At 38.3% G+C, this 26,746-nt stretch overlaps 1 protein-coding gene across 7 annotated transcripts in view; it reads left to right on the forward strand.

Moving 5' to 3' along the window:
* Positions 1–26,746, forward strand: part of LRBA (LPS responsive beige-like anchor protein) — a 559,883-nt gene that overhangs the window by 394,927 nt on the left and 138,210 nt on the right. For all 7 annotated transcript variants that reach the window (XM_075930027.2, XM_075930020.2, XM_075930019.2 and 4 more), the window contains 2 exons: positions 13,256–13,396; positions 14,526–14,645. In XM_075930027.2, coding sequence (XP_075786142.2) covers positions 13,256–13,396; positions 14,526–14,645 — 261 coding nt within the window. The remainder of the gene's footprint in view (positions 1–13,255; positions 13,397–14,525; positions 14,646–26,746) is intronic.

Consider the following 26,746-nt stretch of genomic DNA (forward strand, 5'->3'; position numbering starts at 1 on the left):
ACACAGAGCAAATGCCTTACTTGTTTATTTTCTTCATTTCTTCATGAGTCTATCTTCACATTCCATTTATTTGGAGTCTTTCCACCTCATCGAATAAAGGGGAGGAGGGAGAGAGGGGAAGAAAAGGAACTCAAAACTCCTATTCCACTGTACACCAGAGAAAGGGGCTTTGTGTCAACTATGGCATCTAATGGCAAATGCCAAACCCTAAAGTACTCTGTGTGCAAGTCCTCCTCTGTCAGGTTGTGCAAATCCAGGAATGCTTGTATCAAATAATGTTTTCTAGAGCATTCCATACAGGTCATTTCAAACTTGGAGGTGACTGTCACTATTCAGGCAAGTCTAGTAAGCCAACTTCAGCCACGATGGGGCAGTGAAAAGAAGTTGGAGAGAGCACCCTCAGAGGCAGAGGTTTCAATGCTGATGACTTCAAGATCTATAACGTCTGCAGCATCAGATGCCTTAGGCCAGGTCTACACTAGACCTGGAAGGTTGGGTTAAGGTATGCAATTCCAGCTACATAAAATAACTAGCTGGAGTCAGCTTACCGTAAGCCAAGCTGGGCGTTGTCTTCACAGAGGGAGGCGGATGGGAGCAAATGCTCTGGTCAGCTTGCCTTACTCATCATAACTATGAGGAGTACTGGTGCCAACTGGAACTTCCCTCAGCATTCAATTTAGCGGATTTTATCTTGACCCACTAAATCAGACACAAGAAGATTGATCTCCGGCACAGCAAGCGAAAACATGGCTTTAGTTAGTACTGACAGATTTAGCTCTGGCATGTGCACTGAATGCTCTGGTGCTTGCATCCCGGGCAGTAAGGTCAATACCTCTGCCTATGCATAAAGATAATGCTCCCTCAAAAGTCATGAAGCCCAAATATACCTCTAAATTTGAAGGGAATCCCAGAAGGAGGGGACACAACATAATTCCCAAAAGGACAGATCATCTGCGTTATTGCCTAGCCTGGGAAAGGCAAAGTGAACAAGAGATCTGGTGTTGACTTTGATACAGTGTTCATGATGGACCCCACCCAAAGCCCAAGCTATCCCCCAATTTTACCACAAGCACAGTGTAGAGAATTGAGTAGGTCACAGATGCAGTGGCAGAGTTTGGCTATGACAGTACTATAATATTTCGCCCTAATCTAGGACACACTGTATTTGGATCTCATTCTTCTTTTTAGAAAAAGGCCAATTAAGGGAACTAGTTTATGGTACTTAAGCCTAAATTATAATCTCAACATCCCATGTGGTAAGGTTCTGCCAGCATCAGAGTGAGTGAATGAAGTATGTAGGATGTCATGTACAAAGCCATGACCTGCCCTTAGGTTGTTGTCTGAGTAGATACATCTCACAAAGATACCCTGAAGCCCTAATTTTTTTTTATTTCATGTATAAGATTCATATTGCGTTTAAACTTTTTGGCTTTTGGGGTTCAGGGAGCAGAATAGGCTAACCTGTTTCCTGCTCTGAACAGGAACTTCAAATGCACTGTAGGCCATCGTGGCTCAGATCCTTTAACCTGGCCTCTTTCTTATGTGTCTTGGACAGTACAGGACTGCTACAGAAAGCACCCCTCCGCCTTTTCTGGTGACACACCTAGCCCCCCTCTCTCAATGACATTGGTGATGCATAGCCATCCAGAGGGAGAGTTGATGGTCATCCAAAGGACTGGAAGGGTATAAAGTCACTAGTCAGTATTGCTTGCCTTTTCTTGCACTTCCCAAGACCAGTCTAGAGAGGCCTGTGAGACACTAAAGCTAGTCCCCTCAGGTTTTATTAAGTATGATGATTTCTGGGCAAGCCATCTCACGCTTTTGTGTGTGTATTTAAAAAAAAACCCTGTGTGTCAGGTCACTTATGAACTTTGTCTATACATGGTAGTCAGGGGCTTACTTTCAATATTTTTAAACACATATTTAATTAATTATTCTCAAAATAAAGATATTCACTTTTTCTTCAGACGCTATTGTTTCAGCCTCTGGTTTTGTATGTTGTAGGGGCACATTTGCTGTATTTATAGTGGGGCTGTGGATGAGTTCATTTTAACAAAAGCTTTAAAGTTTTATTTTGGAAAAATATTAAAATGGCAAAACAACACAGAATATAAACTTTGAGTACTGCTTGCATTTTTCATGGTTTGATAAAAATGAACTGATACAGAGAGAATCAATAAGAGCTTAAAATAATCAATTTTGTCAAATGGTCACTGAATTGGTTTGGGGGGGGGAGGTTGGTACTCTTTTTGCAAGAAATCTAAAAACCTGTTCTCTGTCCACACTGTTGCTCCTCATGCTGATGGCTAGAATATCAATTATACGTTATCTCTATTTTATAGCTTTTCAGCTATAATAAAGAATAATGAACCGGAATTTCAAATTACATCTTTTCAAAGTGCTGTTTAAATTCCCATGGAGTTCTCTGTAGTATCATAAAATACTAGAACTGGAAGGGACCTCGAGAGGTCATCAAGTCTAGTCACCTGCCTTCATGGCAGGACCAACCACCATCTATATCATCCTTGATAGATGTTTATCCAACCTGTTCTTAAATACTTCCAGTGATGGAGATTCCTCAACCTCCCTAGGCAATTTATTTCAGCATTTCATCACCTTGATAGTTACTAAGTTTTTCCTAATGAACAACCTAAACTTCCCTTGCTGCAATTTAAGCCCATTTTTTCTTGTCCTATCATCGGAGGCCAAGGAGAACAATTGTTTTCCCTCCTCCTTGTAACACCTGTTTAGATACTGGCCTATTAATTGTGGCCATAAACCCCAATAGTTGAAGGCAGAGCTTTACCATCCTGGTAAGAAAAAAAAAATAGAGATTCTTCATGCAAAGCTCTGCAGGCACAAGAACTGGGTCTCCAACATAATAGACACCAGTCTCATCTGCCACTGCACCACACTGCCTTTTGGAATGACTATATTAGCTAGGATGATCCAGTCTTTAACCACTGTATATCATGCGTCTTTCCCAGAGACAGGGATAAAATCCAGGTTGCTTGGCTCCCAATATTCTGCTGCTGACTAATGAGTAAATAGTTAAGAAAGTTCTGAGAGTTTGTGTATCCAGTCATCCTATCTATTCAAATGGGCTAGCTAATTACTCTTGTAGCTCAAGTAATAAGCTAGGGATGTGAAGATTGAGGTTCAAACCCTGCTGCTGATCAATGTGCAATGATGGTAAGTATGGATATGATTTTCAGAATGAGAACATTACTTTAAAATAGGTTTTTGTACTAAAAAAACCAGTGATGATTTAAATTATGGTTTGCGTAATCAAAATCACGTTTCAATCATTTGTTGCACATTTTGCTTGTGTTACCCACTAGTCAATATGTACTTAATGAGTCCTCATTCTGCCTAATGCATAGAGGATGTAAATCTGTTATAGCTCTCAGCTTGAGAAGACAGGCTTTATAACACAAACTCTAAAAACTCTTGCTTTAGAATACTGAAGGTAACTGGTTCAGTTCCAGGTGTGGACATGACGGTTGCCACCATGCTTACAGGCACACCACCTTGACATGTTTGAAGGCTGAGAGGTGTGCTTTATCCTGACAAGGAAGAGTAACTAGATCTGCTGGCATAATGAAGTCATACATTCCCTGTTCCTACAACTGCTCCTGTCTGTATTCAGTTTCTGGAAAGCCTTAAGGGCCAATGGACTGTTGTGGGACAGGAATGGTGACAAAGACTGCTTCAGGGAGGTTCCATCAGGCTCACACGTTGTTATTGCTAATAAGGGAGGATTACTCTTGATATATTTATTTTCTGTAACTTTTATAAATAATTTCCTCTTTCCATTCTTTCTAAACAATAAGGTTTATTTTGCTGTTTTGAGCTAGTGATTATTGATCAGTTTATCTACTCCAGATTTAGTAACCTTTTTTTCATAATTCAAAATACTTCTATGAAAACACATTCAAGGCTTTAGCCCTCTAGACCATTTTCGTTAGGGTATAGTTTTACATGGCAAAATAACGTGTTAGCTTTAAGTACAAATCTCAATTAATGTTAGCTTACATGCACATAGTGGGTAAGTGATAGTGGTGTCACTGATATGTCTACAAATACATAGTTACCTCTTTTTTTAGGTCCAAGACAATTTACGCATTTTACCTTTGCCATTTGAGTTGTTTTTTATGTTATCAGTGGGCCATATTCTGCCATGATTGGTGAAACAAAACTTCCCATTGATTTGAAAAGCAAGTTTTGCTTAAATATTGATAGTATAATATCGAATGTATTTTCAGGACTATATAGGGACACTTGAAACATGCATTTGAGACATAAAGCCCATTAGAAAAAAATATATTGATCTATAATTCAGTAGTTTTGGTATTTTTTCAGATTACATTAAAATTAATTTTAGAAGATGTGGAGATAACAATTCTATGACATTTTATCCATATGCAGTAATGAAAAAAAATCCAAAGACCCTGGATTCGATATAAATGTTCATCACAGTCTGTTGGTTATTCTTGTCAGTTAGATAAAGGAGCTGATGAGAAATAGTTGTCTGCACCCTAAACAGTGCATACAAGTCTTAAATGAGCCCACTGGAGGCCATTTATCTGTGTCTCCTCACCAGGATAAAATAAAAAATGTTTCAGTGAAAAATCCATTTACATCTCAAAGTAACAGCAAGTTTGATGTAGAGGAATACCATTGACTGGCTTTTATGTCTGAGCATACACACATCCTTGCAGACACAGGATGATCCTGCATGGTTTCAGGGACCAATTATGTGATATTGCATTTTTTTCTCCATTCTCTTTGTGAATTGTTTTATTATGGTGAGCTTTGGTGTACATATTTTGTAGTTCACACTTATTTTTTCTCACTTGCATGTGAAACTTGTTGTATTATTTAATTTTTATTAATTTAATGTATTATTATTTGTAATGTATTATTAAACTTATGTTTATTGTTTAACTGTTCTCTTCCAGAATTACTAGTAAATTCCAGAATTAAAAGTAATTCTGGAAGAGAACAGTTAAACAATAAATATAAGTTTAATAATACATTACAAATAATAAATTAAATTAATAAAAATTAAATAATACAAGTTTCACATGCAAGTGAGAAAAAATAAGTGTGAACTACAAAATATGTATATCAAAGCTCACCATAATAAAACAATTCACAAAGAGAATGGAGAAAAAAATGCAATATCACATAATTGGTCCCTGAAACCATGCAGGATCATCCTGTGTCTGCAAGGATGTGTGTATGCTCAGACATAAAAGCCAGTCAATGGTGTTCTATATATGTCACAGACACAAACACTTAGTTTGTTGGACTGTAGTGCTAGATATCAGATAATTCTTTGAGATTCCCTTATTCAAAACCATCTGTTATACCTATGATCATGTATATAATGATATGCTTGTGTCACTAAAAGTACATGGAATGTGAACAAGTGCCAAATGGATAATCGCTTGATTGTTAGAGGTACATCACTCCAGTGATTTGCAAAGGAGGCAATACAGTTACAAGAGAGCCAGGTCCTGAGGTGAAAATTATTTGAGTCCACTCTTTTGTTATGCTAATTATGGGACAATTCTAATAGAGAATCTTAGAGTTACTCAAATCAGAAGCCCTAATAGTCTTCACAGTCATGCTAAACCTACTGTCTTCAGATGTAGTACTGACTGTAGTACTATGTAGTTAAATTATAATCTTCACACATAGTCAGCAGGCTATGGGAGGCTCAGTCTCTCCTGGCACCGCTGCTTTCTCCGGACTCTCAGTTGTGGGTTTTGGCAGGGGAAGTTTTTGCTATATTATGCCCATGCAGGTTTGGGAGTGACTGAGGAGGCAGTATATGCTATTCAGGTTCCTGGGTTCATCAGTAATCTCCCTGGACTTCAGAGATATTATTGATGAACTCAGGAAACTGAATAGCAAATGCCATCTTTTTGGAAAATGCATGTATTTTCAGGGTGAGATGCTTCCCCGCCACTGGAATACATTTCCTCGGGAGGTTACAGAATTTCCATAACTGGAGATTTTTAAGAACAGATTAGACAAACATCTGTTAGGGATAATCTAGATGGTGCTTGATCCTGCCGTGAGGGCAGGGGACTGGACTTGATGACCTCTCAAGGTCCCTTCCAATTCTAGTATTCTATCATTCTGTTTCTTGTAATATAATTCTTTACCACCAACTAGATAACTCTTTGAATCTCTTCATAATGCTTTCTCTGTCTGTAAGTAGTATCATTGTCCTTGAAGCAAAACATTTGTTGCCACCTTACAACTATATCCTCTAAGTCTTGTAATTCCTGTTTTCCTTAAGAGTATTCTGAAACATGCTGACATTATCTGATTTCTTCCCAATAACCCCCTTCTCCCAAGGTCATCTTTTATTATATTCACATTTGCTTATCTTCCTGTTTTCTTAACGTCAGATTATGATGTTCATTAATCATTTTTAGTCACTCGTTACTTGTTAGTTAGTTCCTAAATTGATTTTGTGGGTCTACTTAATTTCATGATCTATTAGGTTTTAGCTTTTTTTATTCCTGATTTTAGAATCACTCCTACAGATTAGGCAGCTTCTAATGAATAAACCTTTTCTTACAATATTGGGAGTACATTCTTACTGGTCAGTTTGATTCTCTCTCATTTCACACTCATTCTGAATTTGCAAAATGTCATGAGACATCATGAATGGCAGGGAGGCAAGGATAACCAAGACAGAGAGAGACATACATTTTTGTAGCGTCTTAAAGTTAACAAAGGATAACTATGGAAGGGAAAAGACTCATTTCTGCTATGCAGACTTCTTTGGTTTCATACAGTTCCACCAGAGAACCTGTCATAAGTAATGGGGGATTAAATTAGGATAGCCTTCCTCATCGAGGCCTTCCATGCTAATTATCTCCACCTACCCAAAACTTTGTCCCACAATGTGCTCCAGCTATAATAGCAAGGATGTTTTAATTGTAATTCTCAAGATATAAACTGCCAAACTTGTATCTGAATTGAGGAGGAGGAGGCAGGAAAAATGAAGGAGACAGGTAAACTTTGATAGTAAGAAAAACAACATAAGCCTCTTTGAAAGATCTGATATTTCATTACATACATAGGCTAAAAATACTTTGGCAGACCAGAAAGCCACTAAGCAACAGTTCAAGGAACACTAATCATAAATAAATTGATCCTGAACTTCTGTTTTTTTTAATTCTTTTTCTGCCTCATCTGACTTGCTACCTGAAGTTTTGTAAATGTAATTTTCTGCACAGTTGAGTTATGCTTCTCAGCATATTTGCTAAGTATGATCTTTGTTCTTGCTAGGATTTATTTTTGAGACCACTATCTGCTTTTTATTACTGAGGTTTTTTATGGATTCATAGAATTTAAAGCCAGAAGGTACCATTAGATCATCTATTCTGACCTCCTGTGTATCACAGGCCATTAAATTTCACCCTTTTACTCCAGTATTGAGCCCAATAACTTGTGTTTGGTCACACGCAAATCTTCAGGAAGGGTACCTAGTCTTTATTTGAAGACATCAAAAGATGGAGAATTCACACTTCCTTTGATAGTTGGTTCCAGTACTTAATCATACTCACTGTTAAAAATGTGTGCCTCGATTCCCATTTGAATGTGTCTGGCTTCAGCTTCCAGCTAATGATTCTTGTTATGATATTCTCGGTTAAATTAAAAATGCTTGTTAGTACCCACTATTTTCTCCCTTTAAGGGATTAATACACCGTGATTAAGTCACCTCTCAATCTTCTGTTTTATAAATGGATTTAGCACCTTAATTCTCCAAACATAAGGCATGTTCTCCAAACCTCCAGTCATTTTCGTGGCTCTTTTCTGCACAGATCGTAATTTTTCAACATCTTCTTTCAAATGTATATGCCAGAACTGTGCACAGTATTCTAGTATTTGCCTCCCCAATGTTGTATACACGAATATTTGTATTCCTATTTACTAATCCCCTAGAGTCACTACTTTCCAAGAAACATTCCCCCCACTCTGTAAGTATGGCCTATTTTCCTTATTCTTCCATGTAGAACCTAGTGTTTTAATAAAGCTAAATGTATTTATCTGAATGAGCTCAGCTCACCAATCATACCACACTGCTCTCTGGCTGCCCTCTTTTCATCACTATTTACCATTCTGCCAGTCTTCATCATCCAGAAATGTTATCAGAAGTGATTTCATATTTAATTTTTGTCATTACTCTATTACTGTCTAAATCAGAGTGGCTGTGAACAATCTTAATTTATATGAAGACCTGGAGCAGTGTTTAATAGCAGTGGTCTTTAATGCACTGACTTGATTTTGGATGCATTGAAATGACTAGCATAAATAGAGAGAATCCTTAAGGCATAGTAACTCAGCAGTTAAAATGTAGTCTTGTTATAAGCATTCAAGTTTGACTTAAGTGACATTTCAAATCCTAAAATCGTTCACTAAGTTTCCAGAAAGTGTTGAGTCATTGTGGTAAGGCAAACAGAGGGAGCATTTCTTAGAATCAAAGGAAATTGGGTGTTCATACCTTTTGAAACATCGAAACTCATGAGAAGCTTTGGCTTAGCTTTATGTTGCAGTATCCAATGACATTTGTGGGTTTTTTTCCAGTTACTATTATAAATACCCCCCCCCCCCCAAAAAAAAAAGTTTAGACACTTAAAATGTTGTCAGTAGGACTGATTGGAATGAAAAACTCATTTTCCTGGACATGAAGGAAGACAGACAAGATGAGTGTGGTTTCTTTAGGTCACAACATTATGAATGTCCAATTCCAGTTTGTAAGGGATCTCCCTCCTCCCCCCAGTACCTGCACAGGACATAAGCAACTTGCTAAATTGGGACAACTTGAACCTTACTTCCTGACTTATCCCACTGGGTCCCTCAATTGCTGCAGTCAGTGAAAAAACCCATCACATCCCACCCCAATCTGGCCACAGCTAATCCAAGCATGACAGATATATGAAACAGAGACACCTTCCCCAGAGGCAAATGGCATACTGCCTCACCAACTCAGTCACCAGATCAGGTGTTGCTTCTCCCCCTCCATGACCAGTCCTTTTCCTCCACTCCAAGGGTGGAAGGACCCTTAAAGGAGCCATAACCTCTTTTTCCTTGGTGCCCAGACAAACACTTGAAGTTGCAAGACATGTGAGACACTTTGCATTTGAAAGAAATAGCAAATTTGCAATGGACAAGTGCATGTTTTTGGCTTTTGTGCCTAAGTTTATCCACAGATTTGCTTACAGAGGAAGACAAGTTATTTCAGCAACCTCATACATGACATAGTACCTTTTCTTTCCCTCTTCGCTGCACTGAATAGTTGTATTATAGTATGTTTTGAATGTCATGTTCACCTCATGCATAGCAGGTGAAGCCCCCTTCGGGAAGGCTAGACCTCAGCCCCACTCCTGCCCCGCTATGGCCGCAGTCTTCAGTGTTCCCTGGCCCAAATGCCCTCACCTCACCTTACCAGAAGAGCAGCAGGTGAGTCCTAAGAGATAAGCCCTAAGAGAGCTAGTAAAAGCTGCTGCTTTTCTTGTTCATGACGAAGGAAAACAGAAATATGTAGACCTGTGGATAAGAATACCTTTTCTCCAATCTAAAAACCTGTACAACATTACTGACCATTGAACTGCTGTCCAAAAATCTTCAATTAGTGGCCTAATGATTGTTGTGCCTCTCTTTCTGGCAATTCATGGCCCATTAGTTTTGAAAAGTACACACTTTTTGTTTTTAATAAGAGACAAGCTTACATTTCAGTATGAAAAGGAATCCAATTATAAAAGTAATTTAAAGACAACACAGATGCCATCTTAAAATAAGGCTTGCTAAAAATCAAAACAGTATGTAGGAATGAAAGCCACTACATACCTTAACTAGGAGTATAGCATTAAATAAGATATTCTCTGTTGTATTTTGGAGTGTGTGGCTATGTGATAAACACTGTGGAAAGTCTTATTTATCTAGATGAGGGAAGTGTACAAATTATATTCTCTGATAATGGTCTTTGATTCTGAGACACAAGATGCAAAGCAAGTGAAAATGCAGACAAGACGTGCAATTGCTCCAAAAAGTACAGTATGTAAAGCAGTAAAATCAACACAAGATTAATACAGGTACCTAATGAATACAACAACACACCATAGCACCAAACCATATTTTAAATTAGCAAAAACACCAAATAGAAGCACATTGTAATTGATTCTTTTTCAGCAGTCCAAATCTGCTTTGTTCTATTTTAAAGGAAGGAAATTTTAAATTGATCCAAAAGCCAGGATTTGCTATAGCCAATTCTAGAGCAAAAAGTATTTAAAAAAATACTGTTACATGAAAAACACGTTAGAAGTTGAATATTTCTGGAAAGATTGGAATCTCCATGCTCTCAATATGTGTAGGTTGAGTATGTACCTCTGGTAGAGAGCTTAAGATCATTAGTCCTTTTATATTAAACAAAAATCTTACCACGTTTCTCTTCTCCTCATACCACTAATAGGAGTATCTGATCATTTAATCTACAGAGTAGGATGTACTTATTTCATTCTATCCATTTCTGTAACAAAAAATGTAATTACTGAGGATGCAGGCTATAGCTTTCAGTTTGTCATTTTGCTCCGATTTGTAGCTGGAAAGAAACCATGTTGGCTAATGAATAACTTTGCTCACATCAGCTTAGTGTGGATTTCCTCTTTTTGCCATCAGGAAGAAAAGAGAGCTCCTTTCCCCAACCTCAGTAGGTAGCAGTTGTTACCTGTTTATTTCCAAATATATGCATTACTGAGAAATTTGGGTTAACATTTTAAATCAAATTTAGCCTTAGGAAGGATTTTTGAATAGCCATTATATACCGTGATTACCTCTATGGCTCAAGTGTAGTTAACTGTTTACTGCACTTTATAGCATTGTTGAATCACCTCATCTGTTAAAGCAGTTGTCAGAAAAATATGGGCCAGCATGGTAGAATGTATTAGACCAATACATTGTCTCCATTTTATTATGAAGCTGCTGAGGAAGCTGTGATATACAGCGCTGTCATTACAGATCTATTGTTAGAGGGGTTCCACAGTGTTTTGTGCACTCCCATTAATTTATAGCAGTAAACAATATGTAGCTCTCTGACTGCAGCAAAGCAGAATCTTTTAATGAGGTGGATGTTATTACCACAATAAATCAGTGCATTCGTGTAATGTATAATTCAATGTGTGTATTCCCACTGTAACTTCTCTGAGTAAGCTGATAGTGTATCATTGTCAGTGCACAGCTCTGTGGTTTGGTTCCCCCCTCCCTGCTAAGCTTTCTGTCATTTGGGGACTTTTTCTTTATTTGCTTGAAAATAAATGTGGCATGTCTTGATGATTGTCCTGTTGCAGGCTTCAGAAACCAACTGTAACAATAACAGTGGGAATCAATACTGTGGATTTTAACTGTATGGATCTCTGTGTTATACCATTTTTTTCAAAAGAGAATGAAATCAATCCTAATTGGTTTTAGCTTTATATTCAAGGAATGTAATTCTATAACTATTGATTTGGGGCATACTCATTTGTAGGGTAATAAAAATAGGAGCAAATTAAGTGAAAACTTAAAATGCTACAGTACTATACAGAAACAGAATTGATTCTATTTTTAATTCATATAACTTTCCTACAAATGATCTTATTTCTCCTTCTTTCCCCTCCAGCGTAGCTAAGCCTTTAGGGAAATCTGTGCAGATGGATTCCAAAATGGTTCTGTAACAAAGAAGATAGTTCTTAGAGTCAGTTTCATTCTTCCTTGGAATACATTTACTAAATCAGATAAAATCCTTTTCTACAGCAATCACTCCTTTAAAAGGTTTACATTTCAAATTAGTGAACTGCAAAAATAGTAATCAACTTAAGATGTATTCTTTATCCAATTGCCAAGTGAAAACTGCTGTAAGAAAGAAAATGTAAGATTAGATCTTAAATCCTTGTTTGATCTGACATCTAGAAGAGAAACTACTTGCAGCTGATACATTATATCAGATGCTATCTGCAAGTAAACATACACTTTGATAATAATAATCACATAATACAAATATTTCCAAAATATGAATATAGTAATGGACATTTTTTTACTTAGAGTCTAAATTATTTTTTCACATGACCCAAGGAAACCCCTGCTTTCATTGACTCAGAGCTGGATTATTGATTGTCAATTTTGCTTTGAAGCTCTCCCTTGAATGTTTGTTTGTCTGACCTTGTATGTATTAAGTATATCTGTTTGTTTTTAGTAACATAATACATGTGAAAATACTTTTTGGCAGGCATATTCTTTAGTTATAACCCAGCACTTCTGTAATCTTTTTATATGTTCATCAATTAATTTTATGGTATAAGAAAATGCTATTCTATATACATCTCAGTATAGGTAATGAAAATGATCAAATAGTGCCCATGTACTAAAATACTCGAGACCTCTTAAAAGTATTAAACATGTAAAACTGTTTTAAAAACCATTGAATCTTCATATAGGAGTAATCCTAATGAAGAAACACATGGCATGTTTTCAAAGCTTTGTATTTTGCATTAACTAAATTCCAGGTTCAGCAATGTTTATAAAAATGTGGTAAGTCGTCTTGGTCATTTTGCATATTTAATAAACTCAGTTTGATATTTTTTTTGTATCACTACTTTCTAACATTTCTGTTTCACTAATTTCTAAAATTTATTCCTTTTCCTTTTCCTGCATTATATGCAAATATATTTTATTCTTTAGGTACAACTTCTCTTGGAAGAAAAATAGAACAAATAACATTAACAATAAGATACCAAACCAAAAAAATCAAACACTAATACTTATATCTATATTCCAGCTACACTGTTAACATTGCCTTATACTTTTGGTCAGCCTGAAACCTTTCCTAAAACATGAAGTCCAAAAATCATGTTTCTAACTCTTGTTCATAACTCCTTTAATTGTCTTAAAAAAAAAAAACACCACATGGCTAGCATCCACTTCATGTAATACTGTCTGTGAAATGCTTGTTAGTGATGATCACTGCTCAACTGAAACTAGACTATATTGATGAAACATAACAGCTTCTTTCATCATCTTTGTGTATATATTGTCCAAGTTTGAAATCCACATGTCTCTTCACCCCATTCCAACTCTATCTGCTTTTGCAAAACACAAACAAAATACCCTGGATAAAACATTTGCGTGCATGCTAATAATTCTGGTAGCAATGACATTGCTGATTATGATGTGATAATTGTCTTCTTTGTTGCAGCCTGTTGGTGCTCTAAATCCAAAAAGAGCAGCATTCTTCGCAGAGCGATATGAATCATGGGAGGATGATCAGGTTCCAAAGTTTCACTATGGCACTCATTACTCAACTGCAAGTTTTGCACTCACCTGGTTATTGAGAATTGTAAGTAGATTCTTTAAAATACATTTTGTTTTAAATAATAATGAAAACAACAAATAATCAGAAGCCATGAGAAAATTAAAACCCAACAGAATATAAGGGCAATTGAAATTTTGAAGTAATTGATCAGAAACTTTTCAGTTTTCGAGGATAAAATGTGTTCCAAACTCTGAACATCATATTTTAATTTTTATGGCATAGCTTCCTCAAATTACTATAAACACTTTTTTCTTTCAATATGCTTTACAAATAGATTTCATTATATTACGCTAAATAGGCTTAACTACTGTTCCTCACGTGATTTTTTTTCATTGAAGTGTAAAAAAAAAATTGTAAATTCTTATGAATCTATTTAATTTTCATCCCTAAATGTTAAAATGAGATTCCGTAAGATGATTAAGACTATTCATTGTCATATGTATTTTAAAAGATGTTGCAAGATATATGCAGGTAGCTCTATGGATGCTACGTATTGATAATATATTAGTTTAACAGTGCATGTTTCTGTAAAATTGAAAGGTGATTTATCTTCTAGAAAGTAATTTCTTTGGGAAAGCATTAGCAGCACATCATTAATTAAAGCTTGTTAGAATGGTACAAGCATACGTAAATCCTTGCAGTAATTTATAGTGCTTAGCTAATTTCAAGCAATTACCCACTAATATGTGCTTAAGTGTTCTTTAACTAAGAGGAGGCTTTTAAATCTTTCAAACATTTTTCTTCTGTAAATCATAAATTACATATTAAGCCATAACAATGGTAAAATTACATTGTGTTAAATGTTTCTTATTTATATTAATAAGAACTTGAACAAAAAGCCCCGATTAAGCCCGTAATTATTTTTTGAAACACCTTACTTAAAAATAAGCAAAACCCACCCAGAACCCCAATAATAAACATATTCATCTTTTTTTCTTTATGTATTTAAAAGCATAGCAGAGTAGAACTTAGGGGGACTCATGCAAAAAAAAGACATGTCTGAAATATTCCTCAGGTGGGTAGCAGAAGTAACTTGCCCCAATTACCCATTCATGCACCAGGAAATGAAGTAAGAGAAACTCTAACCTCCAAACACAGCAATTGCAAATATTCACATTTCTTTCTAAAAGCATCACTTCATTTTCTTTCACAGGAACCCTTTACAACTTTTTTCCTACAAGTACAAGGCGGGAAGTTTGACCATGCAGATAGAACTTTCTCATCAGTTTCAAGAGCATGGCGCAACAGCCAACGTGACACTTCTGATATCAAGGTAAAATATTGTTGTCAGCTTTTGTAAAAGCTGTTAACACATACTGCACCGTATTAAACATAAGTAGGCCTGAAGAAGAGCTGTAAATTGTCCAAAAACTGTCTCTCTTAGCAACAGAAGTTTGTTCAATAAAATAAATTATCTCACCTATCTTGTCTTTCTGAGCTCCTGGGTCTACCAGAGCTACAACAACCTTGCAATCATGTTTACTTTTTTTTTTTTTTTTTTTTTTTGTAGACAGGATTGGTAATTTTATCTACTAAGGTTGCTTGACACTTCAATTTTAGTCTTTGTTTTCTGTTCCTTATAGCTTTGCCAAACTTTAATGTAGTGGTCCCCAACGTGGTGCCCAGGTCCCCAACATGGGCTGTTCCGGCCCCGGGCACGTGGCGTATGGGCGGCCCCACCCCTGGGCATGCAGCACAGTTGCAGCGCCAGCCCCAGGAGTGCGGCGCATGGGTGGTGCCAGCTTTGGGCACGCAGCATATGGGTGGCCCCGTCCCCAGGCGCGTGCGCAGCCCCGCCCCGGGCACCCGGCAGCCCCATAAGGTTGGCGACCACTGCTTTAATGCTTTGGGTTGAAATTTTCCACTCTGGGTACCTGCCTCCATTGGAAATTTTTTTTTTAGGAACATTGCAGCCAAAATAATAGAGCCATTTCAGAGAACAGTAAAAGGGAAAAAATTGTTTTTCCCTTTTAAAACAAATGTAGTGCCTTTTTTTAAAGTGCTCTAATCTCTAAAGCCCCTTTCCTTTGGAACAGGGACTTTGTCAGAGACCTTTTGCCATTACCACGAAAATTTCCCCCAAATTTGACCCAATTATAAGCCTCTGAAAAATCACATACATAGTGGCAATACTCACACTTAGAAAAAACCTTCTTGCAATAGTTCTGTTAACGCAAATTGCTAAACACACAAATGCTCCAACTTGAAGTTGGCAGCAATAATATGAATACCATTGTAACATTCCAGCATCATAACAGTGTACTAGCACACCATTCTTTTAGCGAACCAAAGGTGATGAGACAGCTGATGGTCCACAAATGTTCTGTTCTCTCGCAGGCACTCCAAAAGATCACTATGGTCTAGGCTGTGGTTAATCCTGTTTCATGGTTTTAGAGCTGCCACAAATATTCTTAAAGATGTCTGCCTCTGTCCGTATCTCAACTTCCTCACTCTGATAATGTTGGGGTGGCTGTATCCTATAGCTTAGTATATTAAAGACTTCAAATTTATTAGCTTATATGTCAGTTGGTTATTATAGCAATCCTCCAGCTGAACATTGCTGATGTTCCTATCCTGAATACACAAACTAGAATGGACTGATTTCTTGCAGTTGTCTGTCAACATTTTAAGCACACTTTATCACAGCATTATATGTTATGGTAACTTGTGACCTAAACTCACTTCTGGTTAACTAACTGATACTGAAGCTTATAGGTCTCATATTCTTATGCTGCAGTTTCCTTGTATTACTGCCTTATACCTATAGTTTATCGATATGCTTGTAGGAAGCAACTTTGTATACTTACAGGTTACAGTGCCTACTAAGGATGTTAAATATCATGTAATTCACTAATCGAATAGTTGATGCATTTTTGCATTTTCTATTCGATTAGTTGATAGGGCGGTGCAGCAATGTTTCTAAGGGGCAGCGCCACATGGAGCCCCAGGATCAGCGGTGCTGCCGCTTTGAAGTACCCTCATTTCTCCCCCCATCACCACTTTGCTGCCTCTATCTGATAGAGGCAGCAAGGGGGGGAAGGAGGAAGGGACTAGTCAACTAGTTCCTTAACATCCCTAGTGCCTACCACGCTGGGGAGTTGACTTTGGTTGGGGCCAGTGGTGCTTAAATAATTCAAATAATAATAATCTTCATATGTTTTTAGATCAGAAGTCTTAATCTCCCAGCCTGCAGGCCGTCCCCTGCCACAGCAGTTGCACAGTCCGGCCTAGGAATCCTGGTGGGCTGGGGGAGACATGCATTCATGTCCCCCAAGTCCTGCCTCTTCCTGCCATTGCCCCACCTTCTTCCATTATAATAGCCCATCCCTTGCTATTTCTGCTGCTCTGCACCAGCCCTCCCCTGCCCCCAGTAATCCCTGAGGCCATGTCCTGCAGCAGATGGGACCTCGGAGATTTGAGACCCTCTTGTTCTTTTTTAGCTCAGCTATTCATTTTTAGCGTTCTTAATTTTTCCTCATGGGCCTGATTAATTACGGTTCTATGAACCCCTTCTGAGATGCCTAGCTGCTGGAAGTGTTGAGATTTTTATTTCTTAAGGTGATTTGTTTAACAGAACAATTTACATAAGGAGTGGTTCCACCTTTTTTCAGTATTTTTTTTAAAATCTGAATAGGTAGTGTTCTTAGTAGAGAGACATTGTCATGTGCTATAATGTAGGCACCAAATAATTGTATATCTATGTTCTTCTAACAATCCCATGGTAACATAATATCAGAGTGCAAATGGCACATTGAAAATGCCATATTCTCTTAGGAACTATTTCCATTATTATACCTGTGTGCAAATTGTATGAAACTGAAGTAATGAATAATTTAAATTTAAATAATTTAAATCAAGAGCTACAAAGTAAGTGGCGATATTGGCCATGCAGAATTGCTCCATGTAGCTTCATATAGCAACCTACATTGTGCTCTTGCCCCAGCTCCTATAGAAAATGTTTTGCAATATTTAATATGCTTTTCAGTAGCTCCAAAATGTATATTTTTCCAATGAACTTTGTGCTTTCTGAGGACAGCATGCAAAAAACAGTTTCACAAACAATATATGATGCCCAGGGCACTTAATGTGATTGGCTTGTGCACATTTAAATATATTACAGCAGTTCTTAATTGTTCTTCCTTTTTGTAGGTTACATTTTACTATGTGTGAAATTGTTTGTGAAGCTTGTTTGTAAAGCTTCGGATAGTCATTACTTTCACTACGTTGTGTGTGAAATAATTTACAGGAGTCAAAGGCTAAGCCCAGACTTAATCTAGAATATTTTTCATATTTCCTCTTTAGATTTAAAAATTTCTTGTATACTTGTCATAAGGTATTTGGCCCCTTATTGTGAAATGGACACAGCCCAATCTGTAATGGGTAAATTGTGACTTTTTTCTGAGGCCGTGGGGCACTAGGTCAGGTGGTAACCTGAAGAGTCCATATAAAGGCCAGCTAGAGCTAATATGAACAGGTAAATTTCAGGAAAGCAGGTAGTCTCTGTAGCATGCCATGCTGTGGGAACAGATGCTAAAGACCAGATCTATACAAAAGACTTAAGAGCATTGCAATACCAAAATTTTTGGTGACCTGCTGCTTAGTGGAATTAATTACCTGGAGTTAGGCACCCAAGCTGCTTATACAATGTATAGGAAGTGTTAGGTGCCCAAAAATGCCAACATGAGGAGTGTGGAGCTACCTATCCTAGCTAATAGGAAGAAATGGGGCATAACAAAAGGAAGTTAGTTGCTGAAGTACTTACTTCCCCTTGGGACTCCCCTCCTGGAGATAGGCATCTAAACCAGGTTAGTCATTTCTCATAAAACACTGCAGAGGAGGAAAGGTTCTTTTGCCCAGTTGTCTAATGGTTCAAGCATTCACCCAGGATGTGGGGGAGCCAGGTTAAAGTCCCCACTCTTTCTGATACAGCATATGGACTTAGCAAATTCTTCTGCCTTCCAGGACTGTGACTTAACCACTGGGCTGTGAGGTATTCTCAAGCAGGCAGGTGGAGACTGTCTTTGCTGTTGAAGCGTTTCCACTTTTTATAAATAAACACTCACTGAGAAAAATAAGTAAGTGGCTGACTCTGTAACCCCCTGGTTGGAACACTCCCCTGGAATGTGAGACCCCCTCTCCCCCCCCACACACACCTTCAAATTCTTGTTCCATTGAACTTATAAGTATTCATACAAAGTGGTACTGCTGCTGCAGGAGATAACCTCGGGTTGAGTTGTACATGGAGCCTGATCCAGTAGGCATGTTCTGAGTGTGCCTACTGCATTGGACCCCACAGGTGAGAGAGTTAGGGGAATGCTCAGTTTGTGGCCATAGTTCCACTGGCCATAGTCACGAGCTAGGCACTGGACATCAAGATAGATGTGGCTTTGTGCATGCCCACCGCCAGAATTGTGGGACCTGAAAGGGACTTTACCAGTTGGAACGTAGGTGCCTAGGGAATGTAGGTGCCTAAAGGTTTAAGTAGCAGCATCTGAATGGGTATTTTGAGGACCTATATGTGGTATTTCAGTGCCTAAAGGAGCAGGCAGACACCTAAATCCTTTTGTGGATTTAGGGCTAAATGCTCCCAAGCAGATGGCCTATGAGTGAAGCAGGGAATAAAGATTCTTCAGCCAGGAATCCCTGGTTCAAGACAATGATCTGGAGGGAGTGAGGGGAAAAAAACTCTGGGAATTGTAAGCAATGTTGGAAAGCCAAATTACTTCATTTTGTTAGTTTTCTATTCTCACAATAAATTATGTCATGAGGCAAGAGCATGACATCCATTCTTCCCAAGCGCAGCACCTTGTAGCACAGATTGATGATGTATTGTGGAGTTCTTAAAGGAGAACTCCACATAATATGTTTATGTAAATCACAGAGAACAAAAAAATAAGAGGTTTGCTCTTCATCCTGGTTGAGAAGTTAATGAACATTTAGAGCCATCAAATAGAAAGTTGAGAGAGAGAATTGTGTTGGTTTCCTTATGAAAATAAATATGAATAATTCATTGGAATCAAACTATTTTGATCTGTTGCTCTAATGTAATTTGGTAGTCTTAGTATTTTGTTTGGAGGTATTGAAAGTTACATCACAAAAAAAATTATACAGGCTAGCTTTGGTGCAATTTGTGTCAGTTGATATCCCACCTCAATAAAGAAAGCTAAAGCATATGTGTGGTCACAACCAATCCTTGTCATTATGCCATGAAAGCTTTGGGATTTGTGATCAAAGCATCAGACTAATCTTACATTGCAGTATAACCTTTGGCTGAACCTTTCAAATTTTGCATTAAACCTTGTTACCTAGCTCTTCTCTACCTATCTCTTTAAGCAATGCAAATGAATACTGTACTTAGTTGGTAAATTGGAAGAAAGTGCAAACTGCAAATGCCTAGCTGGTCTGTCATTGTTATTTACTTATCAGCTCCGCACTGATGCTTTTATAAATGCTGACCATATGTTTTTTATCCAGAACTGAGTGTTCTGTTCTGATGAATACAAATATATTTAATTTTGTAAAACTACCTTTAAAGTATTGGACAGACATGAACTTTGACTCCGTTAACTACGCTTAGGCTGTCAGTACAGATCATTTTGAGCTGTTGTATGAAATAGTAAATAAGGATAGTCCTGCAATCTTTAGGAAGCAAAATGGTCTTGATCTGGAATTGCATTACAATTGCACAATGCAATGTCAGTCTGTTTGATAATCAGTTCTTGATCTGCTGTTACCTGTGGAGAGTGAAAGAGATAATTGGATTGACCAAACTTCCTGAGTTTTATATATTATACAACACTGAATTCCAGTAGTTGAAGACTGAAAGATAATATGAATTTTTATTAATTATTTTTAAACCACATTGATTTGTGTTTATTAAACACAGCTAAATTTGGTTTTAAAGTGGTTACTCCACAATGGTGATTGGACTGTAAGTATAAGATCTTTGAAGCGAGAACAGTCTTTGTTCTGGTTTTGTATAGTGCCTGGCAAAATAGAATCCTGATTCACAACTTGGGCTTTCAGGGACTACTACAATACAGATAATAACGATTATTATTGTTCTATGTGCACTTCCTTTAAATTGGTTTTCTGGATGAGCATTTTATTTATTACATGGAGTCATGGAGTTTTGACGCATTGTTAGTTAAAACCTCTGAACTTTGGTGAGCAGCATGCATGTTGTGGAGTACTAGGAGGAAAATATTTGAAAACCCCATCTATTGTATATTCATGTATAAAATTTGGGGAATCCCAAGTCTTTGTGGAAAGACTGAACTACCTGTCCTACTCCAGTGTCCCAGGTTGGGAGGGGGATTAAATGGAAGCCAAACTTGTTACTTTCTGTGTCATAGCACAGAAAAGCAAAGTAAGATCGTGATGGCACTGGGTGTCTGGATTATTTTATTTGGTGTCAGAGTATTTTTGAATCATATGAAGGACATTCACTCATCCTGTATCATTCTACTGAATCAGACTGGAGGCAGTTTAACGCTCATGAACAGAAATACCTTCTTGGTGAGCTAGCTGCAAGTTTAAACTGATGAGCATTGCATGGTTTAGGCCAATGGTACTCTGAATCTGGGAAGTCCCTCTGCTTTAGGACAATATTACTCACCAGGTGTAACTGGGGTGCCTTAGGCTCTTAAGCATGATCACTAGGTAAATTGGTGCAGGAAAATGGATATATGTTTTTAAGGGGGCATAAAGCCCAAATGATATTTAAAACAGTTTTTCATCTTGTCAGGAATGTCCCTAGTGGGCAACAGGTTTTTTCAATAGGTCAGGAAGCATAAGAGGAGGCTGAAAATTAATAGGAACTTTTACTATTAGTGTTCTGGAGTTAAAAATAAAATGTAGGGGCTAATCATTAGAAATACGGTAAGGCCCCATATCTTAGTCTCCACTCACGTTTTATCAGGTAAAATTTCTCTCTCATATACAAAATTTGGGGAGGGAAGGTGACAAGGAAAACCTACTTGAATCCCCAGCTTTGAATGTGAGCTTTCACCATAGTAAAAAAATTTGAACTTCAGGTCAGCAGCTTGAAAAAGTTGCTGAAGAATCTTAAGTTCCTGCAAGGTCTATGAGCCACATAGGAAGAGTGCCTCATTTGCAAAGAAAAGAAAGGACTATGCAGCAGACACCTTTTTGCTTCTGACCGTCAGCTTTATCAGCCTCTCAGCAAGTGAAAATGTCATGTTTGTTGAAATTACAGCAGCAAATCTGCAATTCACTGTCACGCTGAGTCTGTGGAGGTTCCTTATGGCAGGGTTTATCAAACGCTCTAGATTTAGAAATATTTTGTCACACTTTCTCTCACAACTTCTAACTCTGACTATGAGTAGGTGACGTTTTATAGCTATAGTCTTACTTGAAATAATGAAATGAGAACTTCCAAGGCTCCTGCAATTAAAGACCTCCAGAGCAGGGTTTCTCAAACTGTAGATCTTCAAAGGTTGTGAAAAATGTACATTTTGGGAGGTGGAGTGGGGAGGAGAGAAGTCTGTACCAAAAAATGCACATCCTCAGCAAGTTGCTAGAACTTCTATAAATAACAGTATTAAATTGGCATCTGCATATGTGCCTAGAGGCATTGTATGCAAAACAGTCATTATGCTAGACAAAGTGCAAGTAGCCAAACACATAGAAAACATGTAACCAAACTACAACGCTGGATGTGTTGGTTATAATCATGAAGCTCCATGGGCGCTACCAAGACTTGGTTGCTGGTCTTGCATAGGCAGTTCAGTATCTGGTAGAGTTTGTATAACTCTCTCTTGAATGTGTGATATGCATCTCTCTCTGTCAAAAAAGCGTAGGGACTAAGACTTGGTATGCTACTGACAGTCAGTATAACCACGGCGCTCAGGGTTTGGAAAATCCTGAGCAACAAATCATATCCACTGAATCCCCTGTGTAGTCAGTCCTGTATCAATGGGAGAAGCTCTGCTGAGGTCAGAGGAGATAGAGTTTTTACTAAGTGCTACAGCAGTGGCCATTGCAGTGCTGTAAATATAGGCAAGGCCTCAGTCCATTACAGCTGCTGACTTGGGGACATACTCCTTTTTCTTAAGCTCATGGCTTAGTTTTGGGGGAATGGGTTCATTCCCTGTGAATGACCAAGATAATAGCCAGTACATGTTCTGCTGGGTGCCATACAAGAAATCAGAAGACCCAGGTTTATTATTCACAGCTTTGCTATTACAATGTGTTACCATTGAGCAAGCTGCTTTCACCTCATTGCTTCAGTTTCCCAATTGTACAAAGAAGATAGTGATAATCCTTTTAGAGTGCTTAGAGAGCCAGGGGTGAAAAGTGCTTTATGATTTCATGAAAAGGACAATGGCACATTACTCCAGTGGCAGCTCAGAAAGAAAGTACAAAATGGTTTTACATGGATGCAAAACCATATCATATAGTGTCTTTGAAATGCTTTCAGCTGAAGATATGAAACCTTCCACGTTGCAATTCAGTCTCTATTTGCTAAGGCCTTTAATAATCCATCGTGGGTGGCAAGCTTAACCTAATTTACTGAAATCTTTGGGCACCTAAATGAGCTGAACTCTTCTCTAGAGGCAGAATGAAATATGTTCTGTTTATGCACAACAGGGAGGCACATCTGTCAGCCAATGTAGAAATTGGTCTTCCCAAGTGCAGAAAGGAAACCTGGCTTTGTTTGTTCTTGTTCTGTGCTATGAGGGAACTGAAGAGCTGTGTGGGAACCATAAGGATTTACCTTTGTGTGGGATTATCTTTCTGATAACGCACAAAGGAGAAAGAGATGGATTAATAGCCCCTTTATCTAATATGATATTCACTTAGCAGCACTGGGCCATTGCAAGACAAATTTATGTAGCAACAAGATCCTGCTACTTAATTTCTCTAGATAGCTAATGTCTGCCTCGTTTAAATCACTATAGGAGTGCCATTTAGCTTTATTTGTAGAAGTGTTCAAAGTTCTTACCTTACCTTTGTCATCATATCTTTGTGTCACAATCTGCTGCTGATTTTAAAATAATTTTAAATTGTATATTTTGTGCTTTTAAGAGTCATGGGGAATATCTTCCAGTAGCAAACAGCCTTATTCCTTACAATGAATTGTTCGGTTTTTAATAATTTTGGGTTTCTGCTGTCATAAAAATTTACTTTTCCAAACTTCATAATTAGCTATTATTCTGATATGATTATGATGACAATTTTTTCTCATTTGTGGTTAATTTAATCTTGGAGGTGAGGGATGGGAGCTGTAAACATTTCGTAGCTTAGACGGAGGTCACTTACTCTGAAAACTTGGAGAAATCGCTTTACCTCACATTATAAAGTACCAAGGTAGCATACTTCTGAAAATGTATATCCGGACTAAAGTTAAGTTCTCTCGTTTCATCTTGGCTTTTGCTCAGCCCCCAGCAGTTCTATCAAGGTCTTTATAGTGCTGAAGTGATATGCCCCAGAAGTAAAAGCCTACAGTCTCAATCAGAAAACTGTAATTTTTAGGGAGTTCAGAAAAAGGCAATAGAAATTATTAGGGACGTAGAATAGCTGCCATATGAGGAGAGATTAATAAGACTGGGACTTCTCAGCTTAGAAAAGAGAAGGCTAAGCAGGGGTATGATTGAATCATGACTGTGAAGAAAGTATATAAGGAAAAGTTATTTACTTGCTCCTTTATCACAAGAACTAGGGGTCACCAAATGAAATTAATAGGTAGCAGGTTTAAAACAAATAAAAGGAATTATTTCTTCACATTATGCATAGTCAATCTGTGGAACTTTTTGCCAGAGGATATTGGGATGATTAGTATTTTAACAGGGTTCCAAGAAGAACCATTAGTGATTATTTTTGAGAAGTCAAGGAGGATGCATAAGGTTTAAGAACACTGAAGAAGGGCAAACATAATCCTTATTTTAAAAAGGGAAACAGGAAAATTACTGACCAATCAATCTAACTTTAACTTTAATACCTGGAAAGATATAGGAACAAATGTAATAATTTATAAGCACGTGAGAGATAATAAGGTAGTAAGTAACATCCAAGATTATGTCAAGAATAAATCATGCCAGACCAACTTAAGTTCCTTATGGTCAGGGTGACAGCCTAAGAGATGGCAAAAAAGTAGATACACTATATCTTAATTTTAATAAGGCATTTGACACAGTCATTCTTATAAGCAAACTAGGGAAATCTGAAGAAGTGGGCTGTGCCCACAATAGCTCATGATACCATCTACATGTTTTGTTAGTCTTTAAAGTGCTACCAGATTATTTGGGTTTTTTTTAAGTTCTTTCTTGTACAGACTAACTCAGCTATCCCTGAAACTAAGGAAATATGGTTTAGATTAAATTACTGAAGCTTAGATGCACAACTAGTTGGAAAACCATACTAAAAGTAGTATTAATGATTTGTTGTCTAACAGGGAGGATGTACTTAGTTGGATTCTACATGGGTCTGTCCCGGGTCAATATTTTCATTAACGGACTGGAGAATATATTTATAAAATTTGCAAATGACACCAGACTGACAGGGAGTCCCAAATATTTGAATGAGAGGGTTAGAATTTAAAACAACTTTGCAAATCAGAGAATTGATCTGAAATCAACAAAATGAAATTCAGTGAAGTGCAAGGTACTATGCTTTGAAAGAAAAACATCAAATCCACGACAACAAAATGAGGAATAACTGGCTAAGCAGTAGCACTGCTGAAAAAGGATCCTGGGATTATACTCTATTGCAAATGGAATACGAGTCAGTAGCATTTTGTAGTTATGGAAAAGGCTTCTGTTATTCTGGGCTGTATTAACAGAAGTGTAGTGTGTAAGAGACAGGAGGTAATTGTTTTGCTGTACTCACCACTGGTGAAGTCTCAGCTGGAGGTTGGGTCCCACACATTAAGAAAGATGTGGACAAATTGGAGAGAGTATAGAGGAGAGCCACAACAGAGAGAGAAGCTTAGAACATCTGAGCTATAAAGAAAAAGTTAAAAAGAACCTGGTATATTTAGTCCTGAGAGAAAAATACTAATAGGTGACCTGATAAGTGTTTCTGGTATTTAAGAACTGCTCTAAAGAAACTGTCATCAATAATTGTTCTTCTTGTTCTCTTAAGGTAGGACAAAAAGCAATGGCCTTAATCTGCAGCAAGGGACATTTAGGTTAGATGTTACAAAAGACTTTATAGCTATCAGGGTAGTTAAGTACCGAGGTTGTGGGGTCCCCGTCAATGGAAGATTTTTAAGAACAGGTTAGACTAGGCGTTGGCAGTGAGCCAAATGTGTCTCATTATGGAGCCAATTATGGCTCTTCTGGAGCCTCAGCTCAGTCCTGCCTACCTCCCCCTGCAGCAAGAGCCAGCACTGGTGCTACAGCCTTAAGGCCCCCCACAAAATTGGAATGCCAGTGCCAATTTCCTGCAGGGAGGCGTGGGCAGAAAGCCCCAAACCTCCCCACAGAATCTGGTGTCTAGGAAACAAGTGAAGTGAAAAATGTCTCCTCCATGTGTTGGTCTTTTTTTCCCTCTTGGCCTGCAAGAAACCAGGAACCAAAAATAGCTCCATGTGCGCTGCCATTTCTTTCCCCGGAAGACACTTACTGGAGACATGCGACTCATGCCTGGCGGCTTCCCTCTGGTGCATGTGAGCAGCCGGAGGCCATGTTACACTCAGCACAAAAGCAAGTTAGTGGCCTCCCCAGCCTTTATGGCCAGACTCCGAATCCCCTCACTCACTACCACTGGCCAAACACCTTGCCTGCAGCCCACTCCTGCCCCCTGGCTAGACAGTGTGCCCCCAGCCCACTCCTGTCTGTCCCCCCAGCCAGACACCCTACTCCCTGCTAGGTCCTGCACCCTACCTTTCACACAGACCTTACACCTTAATCCCAGCCCAGATCCTGCACCCCCATCCCTATCCCATTCACTGGCAGCCCTGTCCTATACACTTAACCCCCACTAACCCTGGAACTCCAGAAGAGTACATCTGGCCTTAGGCCTTGACCTTCAGTCCTCCCTGCCCTTTCTCCTTCCCCTCCCCCCATGATGGGGAGTGAGGTGTTTCTGTTGGAGTCCACATTAGTAAGGGTGGGAAGTTTTTTTGCTTTTCCCCAGCTGATTTTTCTGTGGGCCAGTGGCCCCCAACCCAAAAAAGGTTCTCCACTCTTGCCATAAATAAAGACAATGTTGAAACCTTTTGTGTTGGACATCATTTTTAAATATAGTAAAATATTAAGCTTGGGAAACAGGTGTCCAATTGGGTCCCAGCCCCCACTGGCTGATGCGTTATAACACTCCTGCACCCCCCCCCCTCACCAAACCTGAGCCCATCATACATCTGAGCCCCCCCATAACCTCAGACTCCTGTACTCCCACATCCCCAGCCCC

The sequence above is a fragment of the Pelodiscus sinensis genome, chromosome 4 (assembly GCF_052426305.1).
Source record: "Pelodiscus sinensis isolate ZL-2025 chromosome 4, ASM5242630v1, whole genome shotgun sequence".
Classification (NCBI taxonomy): Eukaryota; Metazoa; Chordata; order Testudines; family Trionychidae; genus Pelodiscus; species Pelodiscus sinensis.